Source organism: Babylonia areolata, chromosome 28 (assembly GCF_041734735.1).
Source record: "Babylonia areolata isolate BAREFJ2019XMU chromosome 28, ASM4173473v1, whole genome shotgun sequence".
Classification (NCBI taxonomy): Eukaryota; Metazoa; Mollusca; class Gastropoda; order Neogastropoda; family Buccinidae; genus Babylonia; species Babylonia areolata.
In genome coordinates, this window is record NC_134903.1 from 7,761,498 (window position 1) to 7,773,795 (window position 12,298).

A 12,298-nucleotide genomic window follows, 5' to 3' on the forward strand; every position below is an offset into this window, starting at 1 on the left:
ATTTGACTTTTTTCATTTCAAATCTTGTCAGATTGCAATTGGGAAACCGCACTATTGTTCTTCTTCGTCCGTTTCCTCAGAAATAATGACAGTTCCCATTTCAGGATGAAGAAGAAGGAGAAGGACAAGAACAACAACACTTTTAACCTTTAGTGACATATTCACACAGAGAGAGTGAGAGAGAGAGAGAGAGAGAGAGAAGAAGAAGAAGAAGAAATGGATGAATAAGACATAGGAGAACGTTAAGGGGCACCGAAGACAGAGACCGAGAGTTCTGTTCATTCTTCACTGATTGTTGTTCGTTCTTTTCTTAACTCTTTCTGTTCGGTACAATGCAGATATATTGGAACTTTTTTCTTCTTCTCGTTTTAACTCACTCAGTACGGCCAGTCCTCTCTTCTCCTCTACACAGACCCCTCGGATGTCCAGTGGGTGTCTGAATGACCCAACCTTTAGCTTACGTCGTCAGAATTGTGGTATTCTTTGTCAACATTTACGTCTTCAGTATAAGAGCCTTCCGCTTGCAATATTTTGATGATGGTAATTGGGGTGAAACGCTGTTAACGTCGTCTCTTTCGCCGTTCGTATGGAGAGAGTTAAAGGAGCAGTTGTCGTTGTTCATTCAATAGCATCTGTTGTGGCTATTCATTCCACAGGATCTGTTGTTGTTCATTTATTAAAAGGAACTTTTCGTTGTTCGTTATTCAGTAACTGTTTTTGTTCATTCTGCATGGTATAAAAATTATGTTCATATTTTCAAACAAATACGAATAGCCTCCCTTGAAGAAAAACCTGCCATCTGGTACCTGCCTTTTAGTTTCGTGTTGAAATGAGTGTGTGTGTGTGTGTGTGTGTGTGTGTGTGTGTGCGTGCGTGTGAGTGTTTGCGTGCGTGCGTGCGTGCGTGTGTGTGTGATTCGTCAGTTCTTCTTTTATACTCGTCTGGCTTTGTTTATTTGCTTGGTCGTGTTTGTTTTTTGGTTGTTTTGTTTTTGTTTTTGTTTTTTGTTTGTTTGTTGTTGTTGTTTTTTGTTTTTTTGGGGGGGGGGTTGTTGTTTTGTTTTTGATTATTTGTTTTACTTTGCTCTTTGGTTGTTGTTGTTTTTAATCATTTGTTTTATTTTGCTCTTTTTTTTTCTTTGTTTTATTTTGCTTTTTTTTTTTTTTTTTTTTTAATTTGTTTTATTTTGCTCTTAGGGCTTTTCTTCATCTTTTTTTTTAATTTTTTATTTTTTTTTTTTTTAGATTTTGAAAAAAAATATTTGTTTTATTTTGCTCATAGGGTGTTTTTTTATGATTTGTTTTATTTCATTTTATTTTTATTTATTTATTTATTTTATTATTATTATTATTATTTGTTCTCAGGGTTTTTTTGTTTGTTTGTTTTTTGTTGTTTTTTGGGGGGGCGGGGGGGGGGGGGGGGGGGTATTTTTTAATTTGTTGTATTTTGCTCTTATGTTGTTTGTTTAAAAACAAATTATATATATGCAGTTTAGGGTTGTGTTCATATATGTATACATGCATTTAAAAAAAAAAATTTTTTTTCATTTTATTTTGCTCTCAGGTTGTTGTCTTCTTTTTAATTTTTTTGTTTTGTTTTGTTGTTTGTTTGTTTGTTCTTGCTGTTGTTTTTTGTTTTGTTTGTCTTTTGTTTTGTTTGTTTTTTGCTTTCTGTTTTGTTTTGTTTTGTTTTCTTCAATAGGTCTTTTCGTTTTATTTTATTTCATTTTCATTTTCAACTCTGTGTGTGTGTGTGTGTGTGTGTGTGTGTGTGTGTGTGCGTGTCTGTGTGTGTGTGCTCATTTGTACCCCTTTTATTTTCCTCAAAATCTCGTGGTTTTTCTCCTCTTCATTTTTGTCTGATTCACTTCCGTCCAAATCCAATCCTCTGATCATCCAACACGAGAGAGACAGGGAACAGAATGACAAGGGAACAAACTCGTAATAATTCACACCTTTTTGAAAAGTACGGATAGCCTCCCTTAGGAGAAAGCCTGGTTTTTATGTTGGCTGGAATTATCTCTCAGTTTGTTTTGTTCACAGGTCTTGTTTTGTTGTGTTTTTAATTTTATTTTATTTTATTTTATTTTATTATTCTTTCCCTTGGTTCATTAGGGTTGATGGTTTTATTTTATTTTGTTTCATACTTGTTTATATTTTGTTCTGTGTGTGTGTGTGTGTGTTTGTGTGTGTGTGTGTGTGTGTGTGTTGTGTGTGTGTGTGTGTGTGTGTGTGTGTGTGTGTGTGTGCGTGCATGCATTTATGCACATGTATGTAAGTATGCATGTATGTATGTATGCATGTATCTATGTTTGCATGTATTTGAGTGAGTGAGTGAGTGTGTGTGTGTGTGTGTGTGTGTGTGTGTGTGTGTGTGTGTTTCACCTCCATCCTTAACCCTTCCACCATTCACCTAACACTAGAGAAATAGGCTACACATGTGAATGTGTGCACGAGCATGAGTGTGTGTGAGCATGAATGCATGAAAGAGTGTGTGTGCATTTGTGTGGGGGAGGGAGGATTGGAGGGGTGCGTGTGTGTGTGCCCAGAGAAATAGGCTGAGAGAGAGAAGAGACAGACAGACAGACAGACAGAGAAACAGAGTCCCAGCGAGGAAAGACGGACAGAAAGAGAGAGAAGGTTAAGGAGATCATTGTAGGCTTCATAATACACATTCACACATACACAGAGTCACCATATATGTTTTCATCATTCTGACGACAAAAATACAAAAATCCATACTGAAAATATAAACAAAACTTTTATTCAGTTTTCGTGCAAACGAAAGACTATTGTTATAGCTTTAGTCATGGGCAAAGATGAGTGTACAAAGTTGTTTCACTGTCAAAAATTAGAAATGTTTATTCAAAAAGAAGGAATGTATCCTAGAGTGGATATGTCACTTGTCAGTCTTACAAGTATCACACACATCATGCTTTGAGTTTGAGATCAGTTTCAAAGTTAAGTTAAAAACATTCTTTTGCATATGTACTATATTGATAAACAATATAATCATAAACAAATTAACAAACAAATAAATCAATGAAAAATTAGATCTAAAAATTAACAAAAAAATGTATCAACAAATAACAACTACAACAACAATGACAATACTATACTATGACTACTACTACTACTAAGAAGAAGAAAATAATATTAACAATAATACTATGATATAATAATTTTTTTTTTTTAAACCTTAACATTTCAATCAATCAATCAATAATTCAATCAAGAAATAATAAATAAATGATTTTTTTTAAATCAATTTTAAAAAAAGTTCATATTATTTGCATTTAGCACACACTCAGTCAAATCAAGACTGTTCTAATAATATGTTTTCATAGCAATTCAAACCACCACCACCACCACCACCACTACAATTCAGGCATGCACGCACGCTAGTGTCATTACAGCTGCAAGATACTTTGTGGGAGGTAGAGAACTTCTATTATTTGTCAATGTTGTTACTTTCCTCCAGGAGTTGAGCACATGATAACAGGGATATTCACAACCATTTTGAGATTCATACCAACTGGATCCCCCCCCCCCCCACCCCCCACCAGCCCCCCCACCCCCTCCAAAATAATAAATAAATAAATAAAAAAGCAAACTAAACAAACAACAACAACAACAAAACCTGGCATTGTATTTTGAGGGAATACATGGAGGTAGGGGTACAGAGACAAAAGGGAAGATCTAGAATCTCTATAGAGATCTCTAAGGATCATCACTGGCCATTTCAGTAAAATGAATTTATGGAAAAATAAAGGGTGCAGAAATGGACTAAAATGGTCCTCAGGATCGAAAATTGTGACAGTTGTTTCAAGAGCGACACGCCCTCCTGTCCTTTAGTCAATCATGCTGAATGAATTTCTTTTTTTTTTTTTTTCTTTCTTTCTTCTTGGGTTGGTGGGAGGGGGAGGGGGGGGGGGTATTTTATCTGATCTATTTATCCACATCTATTTATTTATTTTGTAAATCATTATCCTGAAAACCTCTTACTCTTAGTCAACTTTTACATCCATTTTTATTTGTATCACAGCAAGATTGAGAATTTCATCAAATGCCATATCACAGCTTCTTGAGAAAAAGTTAGATGAGCAATGTAAAAAAAAAAAAAAATTGATTTGGAAACAAATTTCTATTTTTCAAAATATAAACAAACAAAGCAACCACAAGGTCTAAAATAATAGCAACAAAAGTCAAACTGTTGCTTTGGCAGAGTAGAACTGCTTCACAGACTCAGAGACTGATTTTATTCACGGAGGCCACATGTTCAAACATTACCAAAGGTGGGTTTCTTGTTGTTGTTTTTTGCCAATGGCCAACTCCTGCATAGAAATGAGTGTTGTATATATATATATATATATATATATATATATATATATATATGGCCTCAAAATGGGAAGACCACACTGCCAAGCATCATCCACATTGCGTCTTTGAGAGTGGACATTGCTCAAATTTCCTGACCAGCACTGCAGGTATACATCTATCTGTACCTCTGACTCAGGCCTGGTTGATGCCAGGACATAATTTATTAATCATTTATTAATTTGAAAGAAAGCGGCTCAGAGTACAGTCAGTCAAGTTATGCCAAACCCAAATGGGCTCCCCATAGCAACATTATCATCGTCTCCATCATCATTTCTCATCACCAAAATACTGAAAACAAAGTGTCCCTAAATCCTGGTCCACAAGAAAGCGTGTTAAAATAACATAAAAATGTGAAGTGTCATCATTCACATCTCTGTAAAGTGTAATATAAAACAGTATAATTTACAAAGCAACATGACATTCAAAGAATGGACATAGGAATTTGCAGAATTATAACGCCTGTCGATTGGTTCAACAATTCAGCGATGTTTATGCATTTATAATTATCCGACCATATTTACAATTGTAACACATGTATATTTCCTTCTCTACACCATCTGTTCAGCATATAAAATGGTGTGTGTATGTGTGTGTGTGTGTGTGTGTGTGTGTGTGTGTGTGTGTGTGTATAGCCCAGTATCTGTCTACACTGAGTAACACAAGGGAAAAACATACACAAAAGCAATAACAAGGTGCACAACAATAATAATAATAATAATAACAAAACAAGCTGTAACCAAGGGGAGGGGGGGTGGGGGGGTGGAGGTGTAAGTGGGAGTGAGGTTGCAACTTACATTGATCTTCACTTTCCTATAAATAAAAATAAATAAATAAATAAAATAAACAAATAAATGAATAAGCTGTCAGAAGGAACTGGACAAATATTTATAACAGAAAGAGGGGTGGGAGGGGTGGGAGGGGTGGGGGTACTCCACATTAAATCAGATCATGTTGCCTTAGCCCTAGCCAACCATACACCACAGAGACATTCCAGCGCTGACTACACATCAGTTCTTTAATAAACCGGTACTGAAGAAAACTACTCCAAATTCCAATACAAAAAGTAAGCATTTCTTTCCCATACATGTACCCTCCCATAGGTCGGGTGGGTTTTTTTTTTGTTTTTTATCAGTCGCTTCTTCTTGTTCACTCTAGTCTTGCCTTCTCGAGCATTCTTCTCCCCCCCCCCCCCCCCCCCCCAGACTGTGAAATGTACCCATACATTCCTTTTCTGGGAAACCACCATTATAGAATTTCAATGTTTTTAAGGCACTATGGTATAGTGGGGGTGGGGGCTTGCAGGGGGGGGGGGGGGGGTAAGGCACCCAGAATTTATGGATTGTGTTGGAAGCACCGGAAGCAAAGCAACATATACTGCCATCATAAAATTTGATTGTAAAAAGGTGTTGGAAGCACTGAGGAAAAAAAAAAACAAAAAAACATTGCGTCACTACCATAAATCAACATGCATACAAAATAAAAGAAAAAAATATATATACAAAACACACATGTTGATGAATTAACTTCACAGGCACTAAATCATCCAAACCATTAGCTAGTACTGGGTTTATCTTCTTTTTCCTCTTTTTTTTCATGTAAATAAAAGGTTAGCAAAAAGCAAGTGAAACATGATCCATTTAAAACTGATGCAAAAACAGTTTTTGTTTTCTTTCAGTTCTTTTAACAGTTCTTAAAAGAATTTCATACTTGTATAAAAATTATATCACAAAAAAAACAAATAATAATAATAATAATAATTATACACAGTTTTTCTATGCCGTGATATCCAGTACCAGTGCTGCTCAAAACGCCTTACATCATAGTTGACTATAAACATGCCTTAAAAACACATCAACCGCTATCTGACAATGGAAAATATCCAGTGTGTTCATATGCACACTTAAGAAATGAATCAGATTATAAAAGCTATGAAGTAAATAAGACTCAGATTAAAACAAAATGCATTTCATAGAACACACACACACACACACACACACACACACACACACACTCACACATACACACACGCACGCACACACACACACACACACACACACACAGATGTCCCTCCCTTACAGACACACACACACACTCACACACAGACACACACACACTGACATTAAATATCAACTGCACTAAAAACAAAATTCCATATGCATTAAGTATATTTCTTATTTTCTAACATAGAATTCTGTTCAGACATACTAACATGCCTACACACTTACACACACGTACCAGAGCACTGTACCCTCACAAACCCATGCACGCACGTACACACACATGCACACACATACAGACAAATCAAACAGGAAAAAAAAAATATATATATATATATATATATATATATACATGCTGATCTCTTTGAGTTTGATATATCTACAGTTTAAAACAAACAATGCCTAAATGTCGTGAATATTGTACGTGCATGAGTGTGTGTGTGTTTGTGTGCGTGTGTGTGTGTTAGTGTGTGTGTGTGTGTGTGCGTGTGCATGCGTGCGTGCATGTGTGTGTTTACTTTGTGTGAATGTGTGTGCAAGTGAGCTGGATGAGTGGTATCATGAAGTCTGTATGCAGTGAGTGTGTAGTACTAGAAGTAGTAGTAGTACTAGTAGGAGTAGTAGTAATTCATATTAAATAGGTATGCAAAATCTCTTTAAGATTACTCTCTCTCTCTCTTTTCTCTTTCTTGAAAATTTTCTCACATACATGATTGTTTGCAGACACAAAAAAGAACAGAACCAATTTAAAAAGTGCAAATGAGATTCCTTACAGCAGACATACAGTCAAATAGAAATCCCAATTACCGGTATATGCACAAATGTGGAAAGACTTTTTAGGTCACGTCCACTGGTGATCACAGACAGTGATATATAAAATCGCACAACCATTTTTTCTCTCTTAAAATTGATATCACAAGTCAGTAAGCATGCTAAGTCTCATGAAGTTGCAAAGTCTCAAAATTCGAGCACCTATACGCCCAGATTTTTTAGCTTCCTTGGTCAAAATGTCACCACTAAGCCACCACTCCACTTCAGGATGTACCACACACAGAACAGATATCACATGTGTTTTCGCAAAAAAATAACCATTGATAATGATATGCTGCACGACGGGCGCAATAGCCGAGTGGTTAAAGCGTTGGACTGTCAATCTGAGGGTCCCGGGTTCGAATCACAGTGACGGCGTCTGGTGGGTGAGGGGTGGAGATTTTTATGATCTCCCAGGTCAACATATGTGCAGACCTGCTAGTGCCTGAACCCCCTTTGTGTGTATACGCAAGCAGAAGATCAAATACGCACGTTAAAGATCCTGTAATCCATGTCAGCATTCGGTGGGTTATGGAAACAAGAACATACCCAGCATGCACACCCCCAAAAACGGAGTATGGCTGCCTACATGGCGGGGTAAAAACGGTCATACACATAAAAGCCCACTCGTGTACATACGAGTGAACGTGGGAGTTGCAGCCCACGAACGCAGAAGAAGAAGAAGAAGATATGCTGCAGAATCATATTCAAGATTTTTTTTCCCCACAGCTTCATTTCATATCCCACTCAGAACAACTACAAGTACAACCTCGATACCTTGGAAGTTGAAAGCATACCCTGAGGTAAATTCCATTCAGTATCAGTATCAGTAACTCAAGGAGGCGTCACTGCGTTCGGACAAATCCATATACGCTACACCACATCTGCCAAGCAGATGCCTGACCAGTAGCGTAACCCAACGCGCTTAGTCAGGCCTTGAGAAAAAATAAAATATTTTTTTTTTTAAATTTAAAATTTTAAATTAAAAAAAATAATAAATAAAATAAATTAAAATAAATAAATTAATTAAAATGAAATAAAATTGAATAATAAAATAAAATAAAATAACAAACCAAAACAAACAAACAAAAATAAAATTCCATTCAACAGTGGTTATTAGCTATATGACAACTGTACCCTCAATGGGAGTGTAATTTATGTAAATCATAAATTTATATCTATCTCAGCAGTAACCAGGCCACATGAATCTTCCTCCAGCGTTCACAGATCCAGGGCTCAAGATCAAAATGCACACCGTTTTCATTTTGTACAATTTATTTGTAAAACAGTGAACTGTGACTGTGAGATCAGAAAGAGACAAGAGAAAGCAGATAATGTCTAGGGAAAGACTGAGACAGTGAGAGATAAACGGATGGATTTGAGAGAGAGAGAGAAGAAAGAGAGAGAGAGAGAGAGTGAGAGAGAGAGAGAGAGAGAAAGGAAGACAGAGACAGAGAGAGACAGACAGACAAGACACAGACAGACAGACAAAGGCAGAACAGAAAAAAAAAAAAAAAAAAAAATCTGCACCGCATTCTACCTACACGATTGTCACCGACCTCACCACCTCTTTGGTCTCGTTGGTGTCCAGGTCTGTCTCCATGGAGATGGCTGAGATGGTGTGGGAGCCCATGTCGCCCGTGCCGCAGAACTCCCGGATGGACTGCACGTGCGACTTGACCGTCACCATCCCCATCACCACCCCGGCCTTGACCTTGCTGGCGGCTGTGGTGCCTGTCTCCTTGATGTTGTGCATGTACAGGCTGCCGGACTCGCGGATGGAAGCCACATTCCGCCGCCCGCTCTCCCGGATGGAGGCCACGTTGCGTTTCACCGACTGCATCCGGCGCCCCACCCCGTGCCGGAGCCGCCATCGCACCTCCTCCATTGTCTCCAGGATGTTTGACGACGCGTGGCGGGCACTGCTGCCCGTTGGGGTGCCCTGCCCCTCGTTGGGAGTAAGGAGAGTGTAGGGGGAGGAGGAGGAGTGGGGGCTGTGGGGGGTGAGAGGGCTGCCTGGAGGCGTGTCGAAATCGTCGCTGATGGTGACGCTATGCTCCCTGCACATAGAACCTTCCTCCTCCGGCTCTTCCAGGATGGTGGAGAGGAGGGCGGTGGTGGTTGGGGTTCGAACCACCTTCTGTTTCTTGCCGAAGCGAGCGAGGCATGCCTGTAAGAGGAGCTTGATGCTGCCGACCATCAGCCCCAGGCACAAAAACCCCGCCGCGCTGAACGCCCCCATCTGCATGCTCTGCTGCACTGCGCCCTGCACGGGAGACAGCACTGCCACCTGGTGGATGGTCGTGTCATTGCCCAGGTAGTTGTACGCCCAGCAGGTGATGTTGCCGTTGAAGAAGCCGCGGAAGTTGCTGATGTGCAGGCTCTTCCCTCCCCGGGTCACTGACACGGTAGACTCGTAGCTGACGGCATTGTTGGAGTAGTGACGCTGGTGCCGACACGATGAGCACAGGGATTCCAGACGAGGCAGGTGGGAGGGATCAGCGAACTGGTCGCCCCAGGGCGTCAGCCACAGGATGGCGGGATCTGGGTCCCCCTGCACGTCACAACTGACATGGACATCATCCAGGTACAGAACGGTCTCAGAATCATAACTGTGAACTGATGACGGTTTCCGGCACTCCTGCAGACCCATCACAACATCCACCACGCGTTGCCCGCGGAAACTGAGCGGCGTGAAACAGTCCATTCGATCAATGTCAGACAGTACCAGAGAGCTGCTGTCCACAATGCTTCTCAGTCCTGCTGTAGCACAGGAGCAGTGGAACGGATTGACAGAAACGTCTAGGAATTCCAGGTTTGGGATTTCGTCCTTGACAGGCGCGGCTAAGGACCATAGACTGTTGTTGCGTAGCGCCAGAAAGCGCAGTGAGGACAGGGCAATCAGGGCTCCTGGCATCAGGTAGGACAGCTTGTTGTTGTTCAGCCTCAGGGTCTCCAAGCGAGGAACGTTGCTGAAGGAACCAAGTGGGAAATTAATGAGGCGGTTGTTGTCTAGGTTCAACACCCTGAGGTTTGGCAGGTCTGCGAAGACAAACTTGGAAATGGAAGACAGTTGGTTGTGACTCAAATCCAACATCTGTAAGTAATGAAGATCCTGGAACGCTTGTCCTTCCATACTCTGAATCTCATTGTGGCTGAGATTCAGTTTATGGAGACGCATTCCTCTCAGCACACTGCTCTGTACAAACGTAATCTGGTTCTCAGCCAAGCTCAGATAATGAAGGACCGGAAGTCTGGGAAGAAACTCTGGCAAAGAATTATCAGTTTGTGTTTCAAAGTGAACTTGTGGTCTCATCTCTGAGTCCAACCAGCTCAGCAAGTAGCTGTTAAAGTCGTTTATATGGGCAGTGAAATTCTTATCAGCAGCACAGAAAACCTGGTTGGTGTTTTTGCACACACAGGATAAGAAACACGGTGGTGAGGAGGGCATCTGGAAAGCTGTATGGACTTCACTGTTTGTGTAGGATGAGCACAGAATGAAAAGACACCACCACAGTTTAGTTGTCATAGTCTCCATTGTTCCCACCTTAGGACTTATAACTGAATCAAAGAACAACACTGACTGCTCTAAGTTGAATTATCACATATGAATTATATTACTTCATTCAGTGCCTGCTGTGAAGAGCTGTCAAGTCCGTTCCCACTTCAGGTTCGATGAATCTTCACTGATGTCTGCAGTAAAGGCACAACTTGGATCTTCATAATAGTTGGTCACACCTGTGGGGGGAAAAAAAGAGAGCAAAAAACACATTTTAATCCAGGTGTTTCTTTACGCGTGTGCGTGTGTGTGTGTGTGTTTTTAATTTTTGTAATATGCTCAAAGGAGGCAAAAAAGTCATTTTAGCTGTAAGTAAGATGATTAGATTTGCAAATGTTGCCTAGTTATACTTTTGGAGTTAAAAGACATCTGTGTTTTCTCAACTTTTATGTGACATTGTTGTGTATTTGGAGATGTTTGTTCAGGGCACGAAAAGATTATTTTGCAGTAATCCTCCATACTCCAATAGGAGTGAAAGGATAATTAAAACTTGAAACTTGTGTGTGATGAAATCATGACTGATCATGAAAGGATACATAGACAAATAAAGAAACAATTACACACACACACACACACACACACACACACACACACATATATATATATATATATATATATAATGTTTAATTAATAAACAAATATGTCCAAGAACATGCCCATGATTTATTACCTATACTATAGTGATATACTGACCTCAGATCAACAATGCTCTGACCATCACACAGTTTAAGTGAAAATATACTTATGTGTGTGTGTTTGGTGTGTGTGTGTGTGTGTGTGCCACAATTAATTTTCCTCCTCGAGACGAAACGAGTAGTGTTCACGACAAGACGTGGACGTTCACTCCGCTAATCACAAAAAGGAGTAGAGGGAGAGAAATGTGAGTATTATTTGCCTATCAGAAATGCTCTATGTTTGAAGTTGATCCAGTAAATTGCATGCACAGCGAAAATAAATAACCCATCCCCGCTGCGAGCTACTAATTCTTGTCAACATATCAATGCTACGATCCTCTGCCTAATTTCTCTATTCTCTAATTTAAAGCATATCGACTGAAATTTGTCTATCCCGGCGATTCTGTAAAAATGACTTGAATATCGATCGATACCGTAACTACCGACTCACCTCTGAAAAGGAAAACATTTCTTCCGTCATTTTCATTGGGCAACAGGCAGCCATGACAGACTCGTCGATGCACTTCTCGTTTACGTGAGATCGATTGAAAACAGATCCTGCTGTGAAATGATCAGCAATGAACGTATGGCAGTCTTAGCGCATCCTGCAAATTTAACTCAGGAGGTATTTCGTCTATATATCGCTACCTGATTTTTTTTTTTTTTTTTTTTTTTTTTTTTTTATAACCAACGGAAGGCTATTTTTGGAAGGCTTCAAGTCCCCCCCCACACCCCCATCCCCTGGCCCAGCAACCTCTGCCTCAGGAAACCTCAAAAACACGCAAACCCCCCTTATAGTCAACAGAATCTTTACAATCATGAAGGTGGTAGCCAAGGGAAAGAAGAAGAAGGAGAATATAATACTCCAAGCCATAGCTG

The 12,298-nt window shown here is 39.7% G+C and overlaps 1 protein-coding gene across 1 annotated transcript; it reads right to left on the reverse strand.

Annotated features, from left to right (window-relative positions):
• Positions 1–5,564: 5,564 nt before the first annotated feature.
• Positions 5,565–12,092, reverse strand: LOC143302089 (uncharacterized). Its single transcript, XM_076616605.1, has 2 exons — positions 11,871–12,092; positions 5,565–10,924 (listed from the first exon to the last, which is right to left on the reverse strand). The coding sequence occupies exon 2, from the start codon at positions 10,722–10,724 to the stop codon at positions 8,727–8,729; it is 1,998 nt and encodes a 665-aa protein (XP_076472720.1). The 5' UTR covers positions 10,725–10,924; positions 11,871–12,092; the 3' UTR covers positions 5,565–8,726.
• Positions 12,093–12,298: the final 206 nt, after the last annotated feature.

What these genes read in the sequence shown, in the direction of transcription:
- LOC143302089 (XM_076616605.1), bottom strand. Translation starts at nt 10,724, where the DNA reads ATGGAGACTATGACAACTAAACTGTGGTGGTGTCTTTTCATTCTGTGC.